The sequence below is a fragment of the Peromyscus maniculatus genome, chromosome 23, assembly GCF_049852395.1.
Source record: "Peromyscus maniculatus bairdii isolate BWxNUB_F1_BW_parent chromosome 23, HU_Pman_BW_mat_3.1, whole genome shotgun sequence".
Classification (NCBI taxonomy): Eukaryota; Metazoa; Chordata; class Mammalia; order Rodentia; family Cricetidae; genus Peromyscus; species Peromyscus maniculatus.
The window spans coordinates 49,361,880-49,381,530 of record NC_134874.1 but is presented as its reverse complement, the minus strand read 5'-3'; the positions used below and the strand labels follow the sequence as shown (position 1 = coordinate 49,381,530).

General features: G+C 40.9%; 2 protein-coding genes across 4 annotated transcripts in view; one reads left to right on the top strand and one right to left on the bottom strand.

Moving 5' to 3' along the window:
- Nucleotides 1-5,807, top strand: part of LOC102911964 (ceramide synthase 4) — a 37,291-nt gene extending 31,484 nt beyond the window's left edge. For all 3 annotated transcript variants that reach the window (XM_006970143.4, XM_076560112.1, XM_042267750.2), the window contains 2 exons: nt 118-274; nt 368-5,807. In XM_006970143.4, coding sequence (XP_006970205.2) covers nt 118-274; nt 368-553 — 343 coding nt within the window. In that variant the 3' untranslated portion in view covers nt 554-5,807. The remainder of the gene's footprint in view (nt 1-117; nt 275-367) is intronic.
- Nucleotides 5,808-8,215: 2,408 nt separating this feature from the next.
- Nucleotides 8,216-19,651, bottom strand: part of LOC102908952 (vomeronasal type-2 receptor 116-like) — an 89,204-nt gene continuing 77,768 nt past the window's right edge. Inside the window, exon 6 of the mRNA XM_076560111.1 lies at nt 8,216-10,289. Within this exon, the coding sequence (XP_076416226.1) occupies nt 9,373-10,289 (917 nt within the window). The 3' untranslated portion in view covers nt 8,216-9,372. The remainder of the gene's footprint in view (nt 10,290-19,651) is intronic.

The window sequence follows — 19,651 nt, the reverse complement described above, 5'->3', positions numbered from 1 at the left end:
AGAGATTCCGTCTCAGAAGGGGCTCCAGGGAGGTTCGGGAGCACAGACAGTCCATGCAAGTTCCTAGAATGGGGACCTGTACTGATTGGTGAAACTCCTTCCTGCTTCCTGCTTTAGGGTCATCTATTCCACTCTGTTTGACTCCATCAAGAGCTCAGGCCCCTTCTTTGGGTACTACTACTTTAATGTGCTCCTGGTGATGCTGCAGATTCTTCATGTGTACTGGTTCTGCCTCATCCTGCGAATGATCTGCAGTTTCCTGAGGAAGGGTCAGGTACGGAGGCCTGGCAGGGTCAGCTCCCATTGCCCCTCCTTGGCCCAGTGATCCTCACTCTGTTCTGAGCTCTGGCATCATCTCTTTTCACAGATGGGAAAGGACATCCGTAGTGATGTGGAAGAATCAGACTCCAGTGATGACGAGGCAGTTCCTGAAGGTCCCCAGCTGAAGAATGGGAAGGCTCGAGGGTCAGGACCAGCTATCACCAATGGCCCTCGGAGCCGGGCAGCTGGGCGCCTGGCCAATGGGCATACCCAGGCCACACAGACAACCTAGGACTGATATTGTGGGGTTGTCTCCAGCACTGAGGATATCTGGATGCTGGGCTGGTGACCCTGGGAGACAGGGAGGCCCTCCCCGAGGTAGGAAGAGGACTGATGATCTGTTTCCAGCATTTCCCTCCTGTCTCTTCTCCCTTTATCCCTTTGAGCAACTGGACAGAGCCTGGGGGAGCAGTGGACTCTGCATCTGGCCAGAGCCACCCTCAGGCTGTAGCCTGGGGGCTGTGGAGAACCTTGGCGTCAAGGACCAATAAAATTTCAACAGAGATGAATTCTCTGCCTGAGAGCTTTGGTTCCCTTCACAGCTTTTCCTCTCCATTACTCTGTTGACAGGATTTCTCACTGCCACATCAAGCTTTATGTCCATTCCCACCCACATAGCATCATGGCATGAAGATACTCCCTGCCCCTCAGTCTACACCTTCACCATGTTCTCCACAGTAGCCCTTCAGGACAGTATTGGCTGATAGGCTCTGGCTTATAGGAAAGAAGGTATTAAACTTAGCTGCCGCTCCTCTGTCTGAGGTTACACAGCATTCTTGGTAGAAGTCAGAAGGCAGAGCAGAGACCTAAGCATGTCCTTGTAGTCCCTTGCTTAAAGTAACCTGCACTCCCACCCTGGGGTCTTTATACTCTTGGGACAGTGGAGACCCAAGGGTTGATGTGAGGTCACTGTCTTCAGAAGTGCTGTAGGAAAACATTCTCCTCCAAGATGGAGGCTGGGTGACCAGTGCCATTTAACTTAGCAATCAAAGCCACAGGATCCATGAATGGTTAGACCATGCCATTTGTGGGAGGTTGCAAGAGGGACTGAATGTCGTGGAAGAGAGGGAAGCAGAGACAGTGGGGAGAAGCAGGCCACCTTGGGGGACATCTGAAAATAAATGCTCTGGGGACAAAGGTCAGAGCCTGGCATGGCAGCTCAAGACTGTCATCTAACACCAGAGAGGAAGAAGCCAGTAGGCTGGAAAAACAGACAAGCCTGGGATACAAAGCAGGACCCAGTCTTAAAACAAGCAATGGGAGGGGGTGTCAAGGAGCAGGGACCTAGAATAGAAAACTGGACAAAAATCTGAGATAGAAACAGCTAAGAAAAAGATGGAAAAATGGGGGAAGAATGAGGGCCAGTTATAGGTGCAGAACAGGATGGTGAGATGAGATGTGGATTTTGTCTTCTTGGGATATATGGGAGAAAGGAAGAGAAATATGGCTTCTGTTGAGAGAATAACAATTCAAGGGGAACAAAAGTTAAGGAGCACAGGCAGAGACTGCAAAGACTTGTGAAAAAGTCAGGAAGACAAGGCAATGGAAGGAAAGGAAAGGAAAAGGAAGTGGGGGTGGGGAAGATGAAAAGAAGAATAAGGAAAAAAAGAAGAAAGAGAAAAATGTTGTAGATAGTGCATGGATGAGTAACCTGGAAAAGAATGGGAAGGGGCGTTTGAGAAGGAAGGAAGAGGGATATTGATGAGAGAACATGAGGGATGAAAACGGGTATGGCCACTAGCCTGAAATAGTTGATGTTGTGAGTCCTTCTGTCCTGCCAGCCAGTCCCAAATTATGACACAGAGACTTCTAATTAATTATGAAAGCTCATCTTGTAGTTTAGGCTTGTTTCTAACTAGTTCTTATAACTTAAGTTAACCATATCTTTAATCTACATTCTTTTACATGGCTTGGTTACCTTTACTTTGTAAAGCCCATGCTGCTTGCTCTGTGTCCCTGGCATCTCCTCATGACTGCACTCTTCCTCTTCCCAGCATTCTCTCTGCCCTGAAAATCCTGCCTACCTATTAGCCATTCAGCTTCTTATTAAGCCAATCAGAGTGACACATATTCACAGTGTACAAAAACATTATTCCACAACATTTTCCCCTTTTTGTCTAAATAAAAAGGAAAGATTTTAACTCTAACATAGTAAAACTATATACAGTAAGAACAATTATCAGGTATTGTTTAAATAGAAAAAAAAGGTATTAACTTTGACAAATGAAACTAGATACAATAAGAACAGTTGTCAAGTAAGAATTACATCCACAATGTCCAGTCCATTTGTATTTGGCAAATTTAGAGAAAACATTCCATTATCTATCCTCTCTTGATGAGTCCAAAGTTTAGTACTAATTTATCTTCTATCATAATTAAGAAAAACTGTAATTATCTAGTTTTCAATTCCATCAAAGACCCCGGAAGGATATAATATTACCGAGTAAACAGAAAGTGTAGTGCTAGACGCCTCCAAACCTATAGAAATGACAGGCATCTGTCACACAAGTTTCCTTTGTAATACTGGGGTATCTGTCTTTGCCCTACAGACCTAGACTATCTGGCAGACGTTTCTATGAAGCATGAATTTTGAAGGACTGTCCTGCCTTATCTTGGCAAAGTTCAACAGTCCTTTTCCTTTGTGTCCTGCTTGTCCAGTTTGTACAGCATACTGTCAACAGTCAAGGCAAAAACAGTTTCTTTGCCCAGTGGCTAACCTTGCCACAATGAAAGCAAACTCTATAAGGAGTTTCTTCGATACCCATTATCTTTTCTGAAGTAAATTGGTGCTGCCAGGAGCAGACATGTCTCATTGTCATGGAAAGCCTCGGGTTATTAAACATCTTAAATGCCATATTCTATAGGTCTTTGGAGTGTTTGAAGACCATCTAGCTAAATGTATCAGTTTAATCTTGTAAACATACCTAATATGACTAAAAGTTTGATTATCATAGATGACTAACTACTAACCTGCATTTCTTAATTATACATTACATTTGTAAATGAGCTGCATAAGCACAATACCTCAAACAAGAGTAGAAACAATTCAGTATAGCAAAAATAACCTTAAAATTGTATCAATATATAAAAATCTATACTAATGTAAAGTATTTGAGACAGTGGTTGTTCAAAAGTAGACTCAACAATCCACCCTTTTATCCTATCATTTCTATACTATATCTCCCTTTTTTCCTTCAGAAAAAGATCCCCAAATCTAATCTTCTTTATTTAACTTTCCCCCTGACCATGACCAGTAACAATTTGTAACTAATCCCCCTAAATGATGACAAACATTCATAACTCAACAAATGACCAAAAACCATCCACCTCACCTCTTGGGAATGTGGGCATTATCTTCTCCAGACTGCTTCCTGTTGCCTGGGGGTGCTGGAATTTTCGGGACCCTGAAAAGTTAGGATAATGGTCAAGTCCTGGCTAGAATAGTCTGTAAGGATGGACCATCTCAGCCAGCAGCCTTGAAACTGTTCTGGATGCAGAACTCTGAGGAAACTACAACAGAGGCATCTGAGAGCCTGGATCACCTGGGCCACCAGTTTTCATTGGTATCTGGTCCCCATGCTCTGAAAACACATCCACTTTCAAAGGTAACATACATATTAACACAAGTATAGTCTGTGTGTTTTACACAAGCCAGCCAAAGATTTTGTTTGTTTGTTTGAGCAGGTAAAATATATGGCACCTGTATTGTAGTTACTTGAGGTTTATTTCTATATGTCTGTAACCAGAGTTTTCAGGGGGTCTTCCCCAATCAAATCTAATCTCTATCAAACTTGAACAAATCCACAGCCTTTTGTTTCCTGTGGAAACAAAAGCATAACTTCTTCCTCAAAGCAATACATTTTTTGAGTTCCATTTTAAATAAAGTTAAGGCATTCTTAAAGTATCTATGCTGGTTTATGTCAGCAGTCCCTTTCACAATCCCATGTCTCCCAGCAGCTGTCAGTTGCTTATCAGCAATTAAAAAAAAAAAAAAACCAACACAATAACATAAAGGATTCTGACTCCCTGTGTATTTTCTGTCTTTACATGGCTTATTCTTTTTTTTATTATTTTACTCTTTCTTTAAAGACTTTATATTAATTTTTAAACTATTTTTTATGACTGTCTATACCCTCTTTCTTTTTTTCTTACACCTATACTCATTGTTAAACACACTGTATCCTGTTTAGAAGTTATCCCACCTGAACCTGTTTTACTGTGTATCTGTAACCTTTTCTGTCTGCATGAGCAAAATCTTAAACGCAACTTAGCTCATGGTGTGCTGGTAGCTAGCTCCACCCCCTCAGTTCCCTGAGAGCTTAGCCTCATGGTGGAGGTACTGGCTGGAGCCATGGTTACTGCCCCAGCTCTGGGAAGTTTCTGGGTCCATGCTGCTGTAGGCAGCTACCTAGTCTCATGCCACCAAGTAGCATGCTGCCAATTACACATGCACCCCATTCAAGTGCTCAAGTAGCAGGGCTTCTTAAAGGAGCCATGCCTCTGTCTACCACTAGCACTGATCCTATCTGAAAGACTGTGGCCACCAGGAAGGCATGTTTGACTCTGTCTCCCAAACTCTTTTTTTTTAAGCTTTTTCAGGCCTTATGTGGATATACATGGCCCCACACTGGGTGCTGTATGTTGCAAGTCTTTCTCTGACCCACCAGTCAGCTCCCAAATTATGACACAGAGATTTCTTATTAACTATGAAAGCTAATAGCTTAAGCTGGTTTCTAACTAGTTCTTATAAATTAAATTAACCCATATCTTTTAATCCACATTCTTCTATGTAGCTCAGTTACCTTTACTTTGTGAAGGTAACTTTGTGAAAATGCTAGCTCTGCATCCCTGGCATCTCCTTGCAACTCCTCCCTTCCTCTTCCCAGCATTCTCTCTGCCCTGAAAATCTTGCCTGGCTATTGGCCGTTTAGCTTTTTATTAAACTAATCAGAGTGACACCTATTCACAGTGTACAAAAAGATTATTCCACAACAGTTTGAGGCCAGCCTGGAAGGAGATCCAACCTAGAAAAGCAACAAAACCAAAATCACAGAGTGGACATGCGTAGAGGTGCATGGACACAATGGAATTTCATGTCTCTGTAAATAACAAATCATGATAGTTAAAGGAAAATGGATGCAACTGGAAATCATGTTTGATGAAATGAGCCATACTCAGAAAGACAAATGCTGAATGTTTTCTTTTGTGTAAAACTTAGATTTTAAATGATAAATATTTGTGTACGGGTGTTTTAATTTATGTGTTTAGAGGTCATAAAATATAAGGGACCATAAGAGAGGAGGAAGCAATCTTAAGAGAGATCAAGAATGTAATACATGTGACATGGAAACAGAAGGGGAAAGAGGACCAATCAGAAGGGGACAACAATGGGGAGGGGCACAGGAAAAGTAATGAGTGAGTGAATGAGAACAAAGTATGATTACTCATGTGTATGAAGATGCCATAATAAAACACATTGCTTTTTATGTAAATGTAAAAAATCAAAAAATAGGACCAATAAACTTAAAGTACACACTGATTTACTAATGACCTTAGTACAGAGTAATGCTGGATTCTTTAATTTTTTTTGTTTTTGTTTTTGTTTTTATTTTTGTTTTTTTCAAGACAGGGTTTCTCTGTGTAGCTTTGCTCTTTTCCTGTAACTCATGATGTAGCTTAGGCTGGCCTCAAACTCACAGAGATCCACCTGCCTCTGACTCCCGAGTGCTGGGATTAAAAGTGTGCACCACCACTGCCAGGCCGTAATGTTGGATTCTTAAAATGGGATTAGTAGTTGTGATGGTTAACCTCCATTGTCAGCATGATGAGATATGGAGTCAACTTGGAGATGGGCCTCTAGGCATACCTGTAAGGGAGTATTTTGATTAGATTAATTGAAGTGAGAAGACCTTCCCACTATGGGTGGCATCATTCTTTGCTAAGAAGAATGTGTATAGCCAAATATGAAGGTTAATATTGATTGGATGGAATATTCTGTAGGTATATGCTAAGTCCATCTGATCTATTGTGTAGTTTAACTCTGGTGCATCTTGGTTGACTTTTATTTTGGATGACCTATCTATATGAGAGTTTGGTATTGAATTCATTTACTAATATCATATGAGGACCTATTTTTCCATTTAATGTTTATTTTATGAAGTTGGAGCCCCAACATTTGTTGTGTTTGGTTTTAAAGCTCTTGATAGGATGTTTTCCATCTTTTGAATTTATTAGCGAGGTGTGTTTCTTGGAGACAGTATAGAGTTGGATCTAGTTTTTTCTTAAATATATGAACAGATTTTATTTTCATTTTATAAGAATTACTTAGAGGTTGAAGTTTCCTAGAACACTGAGAGGTAGGTACAGAGGTTTCATTGTTCCCTTTCCCTATCATGTGTAAGCTTCTCCCACTACCAACATCCTCCATCACAGTGGTGTATTTGTTACAGTCCACACTGACACATCCTCATCCAAAGTCCACACTGCACATTAGTGTTCATAAAGCACCTTGTTGCCAGTAGAAATCAGTCACATCAGGTTGTTTTTTGTAATGCAGATCTGATCAGATCACCTAGGTGACCACCAAAACCTGGTCCCTCCACTGACTGGTTCTTGAAGACTCCTTTCACACCTCCCAAGAAGACAGTCAATGCTATCAATGAAACCACCTTTTTTTTCCTTACCCATTCTTTTTTTTTTTTTTAATTTAATACAGGATTTTATCTGTAGCCCAGGCTACACTTAAACTTGCCCTCCCAACAGCCTCCCAAATGCTGCAATTACATGTGTGTGCCATCACACCAAACTTGGATTCATATTTTGTGTTTACATTTTGTGGGTTTTGACAAATGTGTAATGACTTGTGTTCACCACTGAAATACCATAGTCATTTCACAGCACCTAGTCCTCCTTGCTCTTCTTAGTTACCTCTTCCTCCTTTCCAACCCCTGTCAAGCAGTGACCTTCCTCCATTCTCCATGGTGTTCCTTTTCAGTTTTTAATCCAGTTAACCAGTCTGCATCTCTTTATTAGTGAGTTGAGTCCATTGCATGTAGATTTTTATTGAGAAATATCTATTAATTTCTGTTATTTTTGTCAGCTGGATTATTGTTTGTTCTTTATGCTATCCCACATTAGTATCTGGTCTATTTTGTTGGATATAATGGACTCCTTCCAGCTTTCCTTTGTTCGGCTAGTCTGCCCACGAAATCTTCTTTCCTCTGCTTTACTGATTGAAATTTCTTCTGTTGCCCATAGTTTTCCTTTAGTGTCCTCTGCAGTGCTGGCTTGGTGATCAGGAACTCCCTCAGTTGTGTTTATCTTCAACTGTCCTTATTTCTTTTCAAATTTAGAAGATTACTCGGAGGGCACAGTAGTCTATGCTGGAAATTATCTGCTTTTGAGACTTGCAATCTATCATTTCCTGACTTCCTGGCTTTGGGGGTTGCTGATGTTACTCTGATGGTTTGTTTTTGTAGGTGAGTTGGTGTTTTTCCACTACAGCATTGAATATTGTTTCTTTGCTTTGTGTTTTTGACATCTTGACTAGAATATGCCACGGAGAGGATCTTCTCTGGTCATGTTTATTTGGGGGTTCTAAATGTCTTTTGTGTTTGAATGTCTGAGTGTCTTCTAGGCTTGGGATTTTTTCTGCTGTAGTGTATTTGAATGGATGTCCTGCACCTTTCGTGTTTACTTCACAACTTCTGGGCCTGTGGCTTCTTGGCTTTGGTCTCTCAGGACATTGTGGTCATGCTCATTTATCTTTTGCTTATTGGTGTCTGTATTGTATTATTTACCCACCCTTCTCCATCTGGTAGTCTTCTTCTACTTCTTTAGTCCATTCTTCATGCTTCCCACTGTGCTTTTTATTCGATTATTTTTTCCAGTTTCAACACTTTTGTCCCTCCTCATCACAGTCTCATTGCTTAGGTTTTCTCCCATGTTGCTGATTTTTTCATTTGTCTTATTAATGATTTTATCTATAGGTATTGATGATATGTATTGAATTAATCTGCCTGCGAGTATCCTCTTTCAGGCCATTGATAACGTTTTGTATTAATGATATATATTGAATTAACCTGCCTGTGAGTATCCTCTTTCAGGTCATTGATAATTTTTTTGCAAGAAAACTTCTGAAGTGTTCATTTGATAGTTTCAGAATGTTGAGTTCATCAGTTGAGTTATGCTCTTTCAGGGAAATTATGCTGACTTCCTTTTTTATCTTTCTAGTATTTTGCATTGTAGTCTGCACATCTGCTACTTTGTATGTCTGTCCTGGATTTTGGAGAGGTGGTGATGGTGGTGAATTTCAGCAGCAGCTTAGACCATAGGGAAAGTAAGTGCCATGAGTTTACTTATCTCTTTGCCAGTCTCTAAAACCTCAGAAATCTGATGCTACACTCCATCTTTTCTCCTTTGTGATTTTTGTTACATGTTTAGTGGGATTTATACCATGGTAGAAAACAGTGTAGACATTACTAAGGAAATTGAAAGTAGAACTGCCATTCAATCCAACCATACCACTCTTGGGTATATAGACACAGAAGACATCTACAGAAACATTTGCACATCCATGATTATTGCTGTACTTACATGGTGGCTAAGAAAAGAAAGCATGCAGATACCCATCAATAGGAATAGATAAAGGAAATGTGGAGCATATTCACAGTGGCATTTGTTCAGCTTTAAAAATAAAGTCATGACACTTAAAAGGAAAATTTTGGAACTGGAAATAGTTAAGTTGCTTAAGACATAGTCATAAGTATAACTACTACAGGGGGCTGGCATTCTTTCTCTCTCCTCAACCCAAAAGTAGAAAGTAGCCAAGAGGGGGATGTGGGGGAGGTGGGAAAGGGCTGGGGGTAAAGAAACACATAGATGAATATAGAAATGAGAATTGTTTCAAGATGAAGAAGAAGCAGGAGGAGGTAGATATAAGGGATGGGGTGTCAATTCGTGAGGGGGATGAATAGAAACAAAATGTGTGTATAAAAATGTAATAATGAAATCTACTTCATGTGCTTACTTGAAAATTAATTAAAAAAATTACTAAGCCTTGTACCTGTAATGTATTTTGTCCCTGAGACCCTGAATAGAGTTCCTTTCTGGTCTTAACAAAATGATGTAGCACTTAGGGGCAAAGATACAGCCTAGCAGCCCTGCACTGGATGCCAAGATGGAGAAGACCTCCACAGCCACCATGGCCTTCCCCTTGGTGCTGTGGTAGACAGGGAGGAAGGTGACCCAGACACTGCAGAACACCAGCATGCTGAATGTCAGGAACTTGGCTTCATTGAATGTGTCAGGCAGGTTCCTGGCCAGGAAAGCTACAGTGAAGCTTCCCAAGGCCAGAGCCCCCAGATATCCTAGCACACAGTAGAAAGCAGTGACTGAGCCCTTGTTGCATATGATGATAATGTGTTCATGTTCAGAGTATGCATCTGTGTCAATGAAGGGGGGAGATTTCCCCAGCCAGATCCCACACAAGGTAATTTGGATCAAGGTGCAGATGGGAACAATGAAGTTAGGTGCCCGTGTTACCAACATCCACCTGATTCTTCTTCCTGGAGCAGTGACCTTGTAGGCCAGAACCACAGTAAGAGTTTTGGCCAAGACAGTGGAAACAGCCACAGTGAACAACACTCCAAATGTGGTCTGCTGTAGGATGCAAGTAGCCGTGTTGGGATGGCCAATGAAGAGAAAAGAGCAGAGAAAGCAGAAGTTAAGGGTGATGAGCAGGATGTAGCTGAGAGTGCGGTTGTTTGCCTTCACAATGGGAGTGTCCCGCTGCTTCAGAAAGATCCCAAGAACTAGTGCTGACAGTGCAGAGAAGTACAAGGCCATGCATGACAGACCTCGCCCCATGGGATCGTCAAAATCCAGGAAGGTCGTGGATTTGGGGAGGCAATGGTTGCGCTCTGTGTTGGCATATTGATGATCTAGACACTTCACACACTGATCCACATCTGGTGAAAACATGTATTTTTGTTATTTCATGTTCATTATTTTTCTTTTGTTCACTTCATCTACTCATTTGAGTAGGTTAGCCTAATAGCCCTTCTTTGTTACTTTGGGCATCAGATGAAAGAATGTTCTGTGGGGAATGATGTGACTACTGCCCATTGCCCGCATGGTGACATGGACAAAGCTATAGTTTTTCCTCCTAATTCAATTATGTGTTGTTCTGAAGATTCTTGTATCATTATTTCCCCCCTTCCCAGAAACTTATATACTTACTTACACTATACACCTTCAATTTGGTTGCAATATTGCCTCCATATGAAATAATTCCTGGCCTGGGGAGAGCTGATTCAGTGTATGAGCTGCCTAAGCATGATGACTTGAGTTTGGATTCTCAGGACCCACATAGAAGCTGGGTGCAGCAGCACAAGCATCTGTAATCCCAGTGAACCCCTACAGCAAGGTGAGAGACAGAGACAATACTTCCCGGGAGCTCATGGGGCATCTAGCCTGGCTAATGCATCTGTGAAGAGACACTCAAGTAAAGTGGTAGGGTGATGACTGACTCTCCAATCGCATCAGGGCAGTGTGGCTAATGCACACCCACTCACATACACACACACACACACACACACACACACACACACACTCACACTCACACACACTTTTGATTTTGAAAAATAAATTTAGTGAGGTAAGAAGGGGCTTCTCAAGTTCTTTTCTTGTAATGCTATTCTCAGATATGGGTTTCAAATGTAGCTTCCCAGTGAACTGACTTCTCTGGTTGCTTTTCCTCTGTTTGAGGACTTTTAATAAGTAAGTTTTGCATTCTGAAAGCTGGCCACATGGTGGTACATATCTGTAGTGCTTGCACGTAGAAGGTGGAGTCAGGAGGAACAGGAATATAAGGCCAGACTCAGCTACTTGGCAAGTTAAGGGACAACCTGGGCTTTCTGAGACCTTCTCTGAAAAAACAAACAAACAAACAAACAAACAAACAAAACAACAAAACAAACCAAACAAAACCAAACAAAAACAAAAAAACCCTCAAAAAAAAAAAACAAACAACAAAAGGGAATGCTTAAAGGTGTTAACATAAAAACTGTGGGAAAGAATTTACTTCATTTACAGACACTGGATTTTTTTTTAAGGTTAATTTTTATTAAGAAAGATTTAAAACTTTAATTATGTGTATGTGCGTGGGTTTGTGCACATGACTGCGGGTGGCCTCAGATCCCCTGGAATTGGGTTACAGACGGTTGTGAGCCACCAGATGCAGGTACTGAGAACAGAACTCAGGTCTGCAACAGCTGCAGATGTTCTTAACTGCTGAGCTGTTGCTCTGGCCCCTACGCAGTGGGCTCTTGATAATTTAAATTCATTGTTGGGGAAGTTGGTAGCTTTTATTTTCTTTCTGCTTGTCAATCCACCTAGAATTTCAAATATATGAATGTGAAATTATTTATACCTCATTTCATATTGTTAAAATTTTAATGACTCCATTTCTAGTATTAATATCTTTTCAGTTTTTCTCCTGATGGTTATCAAACCTCTAAACAGTTTATAAAATTTAGTTTAAATTTTTAATTTATTTTATTTTTAAATTGTCTTGGTGTTTTGCTGCATGTATATTTATGCACCATGTGTTCACAGTGTCCACGAAGGTCAGAAGAGGGTGTCAGATCCTCCTGGAACTAGAGTTACAAATTGTTGTGAGACTCCACATAGGTGCTGGGAATTGAACCTGGGTGCTTTGGAAGAGCAGCCAGTACTCTTCACCACTGATTCATCATTCCAGCCCCCAGATTTAGTTTTTAGTATTCTCATTTTTCATCATCTTGTTTTCTTGTAATTTTCTGAAGATATTCTCTTGGTAATCATCTCTTCCCCTTTACTTTTGTTGTGTTTAATTTTCCATTAATTTTTTCTAGTTTTAGACGAAACTTTCATTTGTAGAACTTCAGCTTTTCTTTTTTAAACACAACAAAAACACGCATGCCACGTGGACATACCATTTAGCTTATAGATTTCTTTCTGAAGGTAATTTTATCTACATTCTACCATACGTGAACAGTGATATTTTCAATCCTGGAGTCTTCGTAATGAATGTTTTGTCTCTCTTTTTAATTGTGTGTGTGTGTGTGCACGCACATGTGTGTTTGTGGGTGTGCAGGTGCATATGTGTACATGGATGTGTATGCATGCTTGTGTGTGTACATGTGACAGTCAGAGGTCAACCTCAGGTGCATTCCTCATGAATAATTTATCTTGTTTTATAATATATTGTCTCTCTAAGGGTTGCTGATTAGGCTAGGCTGGCCGGCCAGGGAATGCCAGGGATTTGCCTGTTTCTGCCTGGCCAGTGTTCTAATTACACCACACGTGGCTTTTTATGTGATTGTTTGGAATCTACTTAAGTCCTCATTTTTACAGGCAAGTACTTTATTCACTGAGCCATCTCCCTAACCCCATTCTCTCTTCTTTAGCCTATGGCTTGTTGAAAAGATATTAGATTTACAAGGATTCAACCAACCCTAACATAGACCACTGAATAAAATGTTAGGGAAGGGGTTTATCATCTCTCCCTCCACTCTAGGTTAAAATTCAAAGATAAACGAGAACTCTAGAACAACCACAGCAAAACGAAGTTTTGGATGGGATGTCTGTATCTCAGCCCCTCCTCCCAAAGCTTAGGGAACATCTTGGAAGAGGAGGTGGAAAGACTGGAAGAGCAGAAGGGTGAGGAGGAGTATTGCAAGGCTGTCTTCTGGACGAGATGGCAGTGGCACCCATGAACTTCCAGCAGTGTGGTTGCCTGCACAAGGCCTGCATAAGATCAAGGCAGCTAACATTCTAGCAGCTAGCATTCTAGTGTGGAGACGGGAGGTCTTATTAGCTACCACCCGTAGCTGAGGCTACTGGCAGTTGGTGGCTTTTGGGGGAGGAAAATCAGTTTCTTTCGGGGATGTAGTCCATGGCAGGTCAACCATGTGCTAGTGGATGTATATTTGGGCAGGACTAATTGGATTCAGTGGATTATAAAAACAAACACCAGCAAACAAAAGATGAAGAAGACATGAAGTTGAAAGGGGGCTTTGGGGGGAACCCATGTGTGGTGGTATTGTGTTCCCCAAAATATTGTGCACTCTAATAAACTTATCTGGGGTCAGAGAACAGAATAGCCACAATATTAAACATAGAAGTTAGGCAGTGGTAGCACACGCCATTAATCCTATCACTTGGGAGGCAATGATTCATCCGGATCTCTGTGAGTTCAAAGACACTGGAAACAGCCAGGCATGGTGACACACGCCTTTAATCCCATGAAGTAAGCCTTTAATCCCAGGAAGTGAGCCTTTAATCCCAGGAAGTGATGACAGAAAGCAGAAAGGTATATAAGGCATGAAAACTAGGAACTGGCTGGTTAAGCTTTTAGGCTTTTGAGCAGCATAGTTCAGCTGAGATTCATTCTGGATGAGGACTCAGAGGCATCCAGTCTGAGGAAACAGGATCAGCTGAGGAACTGGCAAGGTGAGGTAGCTGTGGCCTGTTCTGTCTCTCTGATCTTCCAGCATTCGCCCCAATAACTAGCACCGGGTTTGATTTTATTAATAAGAACTTTTAAGATTCCTGCTACACCCATGTATAAAATCACTAGAGAACAAATTTAGAAAGGTTTTTGGATGGCAGGTCCTAGAAGCAGACTCTTGGAAGTGATTCTGATGTTCTGTTTGGAACAGGTGTTGAGATGGGACATAGTGCCAGCTGTGTCGAGTGACTTATTAAACTGGGACAAAGAGGGAGCAGATCAGAGACAAAATCTACTATAGGGCCTGGGAAAATAGCTTGTCAGTAAAAATAAGTGTTATGTAACTCAATTCCCAGCACCAATGTAACATTCTAAGTGCAACTCCAAGCACCTGTCATCCCAGAACTGATTTGGCAGAGACAGGCGGGTCTCTGGGGCTTGGTAGCTAGCTAGTCCAGCCAAATTGGCAACCTCCAGGATCAGTGAGGGATCATGTCTCCAAAAAAGGAGGTGAAGAATGATAGAGGAAGACACCCAACATAGACCTCTAGCTTCTATACAGATTTGCACATTCACCTACACATGTACACATGTGCACACACATGAATACACATACACACCACTACTACCATCACCAGCAGCAGCACCACCATTGTGTTTGGGAAAGTAAAAAACTTGGCTGTCCTATGTCTCTAAAGTCTATCTCATGTACTAAGGAAGCAGGGGCCTACAGAACATCCACAGAAGCTGACCTGAACTCTAGTTCAGTGTACATCACCATACTCAGGTAAAAGCTGAAGAGTGTAAGTGGGGATGCATTCTTAGCCTTGACAAAGCATCCAATGGCAGAGTCTGGCAATACTGCCTAGTGGGGGAAAGCACTTGCCCTTCAAGCCTGACAACTTGAGTTTGATTCCTAGAACCTGCAAAAAGGTAAAAGGAAGGGACTGATCTCCCAAAGTTGTCTTCTGATTTCCACATGCATGCCATGTGTGTTGTGCTGGCTTGAATAAGAATGGCCCTCAAAGGCCACACATATTTGTATACTTAGACTTCAGGGAGTGGCACTACTTGGGAAGGATTAGGAGGTTTGACCTTGTTGGAGGAAGTGTGTCACTGGGAATAGGAGTTGAAGTTTCAAAAGCCCAAGCTAGGCCAAGTGGCTCTCTTTGTGCTGCCTGCACATCCAGATGTATAACTCTCAGTTACTCTTCTAGCACCATTTCTGCCTGAGTGCCACCCTGCTTCCCTCTATGATGATAGTGGACTAAACCTCTGGACCTATAAGCAAGCCCCAATTAAATGCTTTCTTTTATAAGAGTTGCTGTGGTTATGGTGTTGCTTTCCATCATTAGAACAATGATCAAGACAGAAGTTGATATGAGGATTGGGGTGTTGCTGTAACAGGACTGACCATGATGTTTGTTGGAGGAATGTGGAAGACTTTGGAACTTTGGACTAGAAAAGTGGTTGGATGATTTAAACGGGGCTTAATGGGCCATCCTAATAGAATCATGGAAGACAGTGGTGCTGTGGGCAATGTAGGTTTGATAGCCTGTCTCCAGAGGTTTTAGAGGAGAAGAATATTAGTAAATACCCTAGAGACTGTTGTTCTTGTAGTATTTCGGAGAAGAATGTGGCTGCTTTCTGCTCTTGTCCAAAAAATCTGCCTGATGCTAAGTTGAAGAGTTTTGGATTAATGACACTGGCAGAGGAGATTTCAAGACAGCCTAGTATTAACTGTGTTACATGGTTCTTAAGCAGATCTATAATGAAAAGGACCAAGCTGAACAAGGGAAAATACCAAATGTACAGTTTGAGGAGAAAAGGAGCACCAGGAAATGTAATGGAACGAAGTCCAGTGCTCAAGGAGATTGTGGTGGTTTGAATAAAATGCCCCCCCCAACATAGGTCCCTAGGGAGTGGCACTGCTAGGAGGTGTGGCCTTACTGGAGTAGATACGGCTTGGCTGGAGGAAGTGTGACACTAGGGGGCAGGCTTTGAGATTTCAAAAGCCCAAGCCAGTTCCAGTGGCTCTCTTCCTGCTGCCTCCAGATTCCGATGTAGAGCTCTCGGCTACTCTGCCAGCACCATGTCTGCCTGTGTGCTGCCATGTTTCCTGCCATGACCATGATAATAATGGAGTAAACCTCTGAAAATGTAAGCAGGCTCCAACTGAAATGATTCCTTTGTAAGAGTTGCTGTGATCATGATGTCCCTTCAGAACAGTAGAACAGTAACTAAGACTTGTGTGCCCTTTATAACACACACAATATGAAAAAACACATTTTATTTTTATTATTTACCTTTTCCTTTAGCTTTATGTATTTTACATGTATGGGTGTTTTGCCTGTACCATATATGTACCTGGTGTCTTCAGAGGGCATCAGATCCCCTGGAACTAGAATTATATATGGTTGTAGAAACTGCCTTATTAAATTAATCAGGTTTCCAAAAACAATCATCACGTTTCTTTCATTATTGCAGCCTAGGTTTTACACACACACACACACACACACACACACACACACACACACACACACACGTAGGACTACTTGGAAAGGAGAAGACCTACTAGAAGGAAGAAGCAGGACAAGGGGCGATATGAATGTTAATATAGTCAAATTACATATTATATGTGAACAAATATTCATAACACCCATTGTATTATACACCAAATATACACTAATAAAATACTTTCTTTTGAAACAGTCTCTTCTGTTCACTGTGTTGCTGAGGATGACCTTGGACTTCTGATCCTCTTCCCTTCTTTTCCCAAGTGCTGGAATTATGGGTTTGTATCACCAGATACAGCATATACTGAGCTGGAGATGAAACCCAGGCAAGCACTCTACCAATTGAGCCAAATCCCTGGCTCCACTAATCAAAGACTTCTAGGAAGTACATTAGAGGGCCTTCAAGATGGCTCACTGGGCAAAGGCGCTTGCCACCAAGCCCACATGACCTTAGTTCAATTCCCAGGAAGTTGATTACATAATTTTTTAGGTAAATTTAAAAAAGTTTCCCATTATAGGCTGGGCATAGTGCCATATGTCTTTAATCCTTGCACTTATAAGGCAGAGACAGGTGGATCTTTGTGAAGTTAAGGGCAGCCTGACCTACCTAGTGAGTTGCAGGACAGCCAGGACTACATAGAGAGACCCTGTGTCTAAAAAAGAGTTTCCATTATAGATGTGATTGATTTTAGCATGCCACCATTCATATTCATACATTTGAGTATTTTAAGGTATTAGTAATGCAAAATATTAAAGAAATTAGTTATACTGACAGTACAATATGTATTAATGAAATGGAATCGGTTCCCACTTGGTTTCTGCTAACTTTCTATATCATACCCCATCATCCATTCCTTTGTGGGTTTTCTTGAGGTACAGTAAACCTTTTAAAACTTTCCCTTAATTCTTTTTGAAATCAGATTCCTTTTGATGCCTAGGATGGCCTTGAACTTACAATAATCCTCCTGCCACAGCCTCCTGAGTAATTGGGTTATTTGCTTGCACCATGATGCCTCTAAAAATAAAAAAAATCTTGGTATCTTTTCTTTTTTTTTAAAGAATTTTTTTAATATTTTAAAATATATGTAAGGAATTTATGTTTGCATATAGGCATATGTGTGTGAGTGCAGGTGCCCATGAAGGCCAGTGGCATTGGATCCCATGGAACTGGACTTTTATAGGCAGTTGTGAACCACCTGATATGAGTGCTAGGAACTGAATTTGCGTCCTCTGAAAGGGCAAGCAAGTGTTCTTAACTCTAAAGCAATCTCTCCAGCCCTCATTTAAAAATACTTATTTAATGTTTTTACGTTTTATATTTCAGTATAATTATATTACTTATCCCCTTCCTTTCTTCCCTTTAGTCCCTCCCATGTTTCTGCTCCCAACTCCCCCACATGTCCCCAGACTCTCTAATTGATAGCCTCTTTCCAATATCAATGACACACACACACATATATGTGTACATTTACATATATACACATACATGGACATGTATACAAATACAGCCTGTCAAGTCCATTTTTCATGTCGGTGTACCTGTTTTCAGAGCTGACCATTTTGTATTAGACAGGCAATCAGGGAGCTCATCCCCAGGAAGAGGCTAATTCTCCTTTTCAGCCTTGCCACAAGTTCTTTGTTTGTGGTGAGACCTTATGGGATGACTCAGCCCTAACAGGCTTGAGGGCCAGCCGGCCCCAACCAGTAATAAGATACTTTCTGAGAGCCAACCTGGGTCTGTCTAAGGGCCTTAGCAACAGCATCTGAGACATGATCTGGAGATGACCTAGAGCAATGAGAGGCAGCCATGTAACACCAGCAGATGCATATTCATCAGACCTTCTGCCGGGGCTGGGGTGGAGGGTATATAAGGCTTGCCTCTTCCTGAATAAACTGAGCTTGTTGCTTCAACATTCTCCCAGAGTCTGTGTCATTGACTCTGTGCCTACTTGTCCCCTCCCCCAAAAGGGAACAACAGCACAGGACCCTGCTATAGGACCCCATGATAATTTACCTTTCTGACTTAGTATGCCTATTGATATTGCCATTGCCCAATGGCTTGTTTCAAAGACATGTCTCACCATGTCGCCCATGCTAGTTTTGAACTCTTGGGCTGAAACCATCCTTCTACCTTTGCCTCCTGGTTCCCTGAGTCTACATCAAGTTCCAGTATGCATCACTTAGAATTTCAATACTAAATTAGGAATTGAATTGGGAATATGCCATAGTTTGCCATTTCTACTTATCTTCACAATACTAGATTCCCTGAGTCATTAATCTGGTAATTTCCATAATGTTTATCAACTACCAGAATTCAGTAATTGATGAGTGTCCTTTATTTCATTCTTTTTTTTTAATTTTTCCATCACAGGCAATTTATTTTGTTCTATTAATTCACAGTTAATACAGAAAATACTTGGAAACATTTCCATATAATATTTGACACAGAAATCATCAAATAGAAGTATACAATGTTGACAGGAGGCAGTACATTTATAATTTATAACCCCAAATGTATTTATAAATTAGAAATGGAAAGATCTACAAATGAAATTATGAAGGTTCACCAAAGTCATTTAATCTGTCAGTTTCTCATTCATTTTTATGTCTTAATAATATTCTATTGTATGAATAAACCACATTTTATTTCTCTCCATTATTTGATAGCTATTTGAGTTGTTTTAACTTTTTTACTATTAGCAACACACTGCTGTAAACCTTCATGTACATGTTTCATAGGTGCACATTTTCAGTAGTTTGAGGTTATATTCCTAAGGGTAGAATTGTTGAGTAACAGAGTAACAACGTTTTGCATTTTGACCAACCACCAGACTGTTTTGCCAAAGTGGCTTACCATTTTACAATCTCACCAAATCCTTGTTTTTAAGGCTCTGATTTTTGTACAAAAGCATTCAATCATTCTGTCAGACCAAACCAGGAAAAGTAAGCTATAGTTCAGAGCTGTTCTTTTCCATTTACTATGCAAAGCCAATCTTGGCGTTTGCAACTCTCAGCCCTTTTGAGTATTCTTGCAGTGTTCACCTTTTCCTCCACCACTTTTTTTTTCTTCTTTTTTTCTGGTTTATTTCTATCTATTACAAATGTATAAAAAATCCTCCATCAACACTGCTGATAGCAGCAGAACCTTGAGAAATATACCTTTGGTTTGCCTCAGAAAAGGAACACATATTGTACTGTAAAGTTTATAAAATTGGCGCAAAACATTGTAATAATGTTACAATACCAGTTTTAAGAGTTCAGTGACTAATGGGGAGCCCATGGGATACATGCAGAACTGTGAAAGCGATCTCACTTAGCCAGC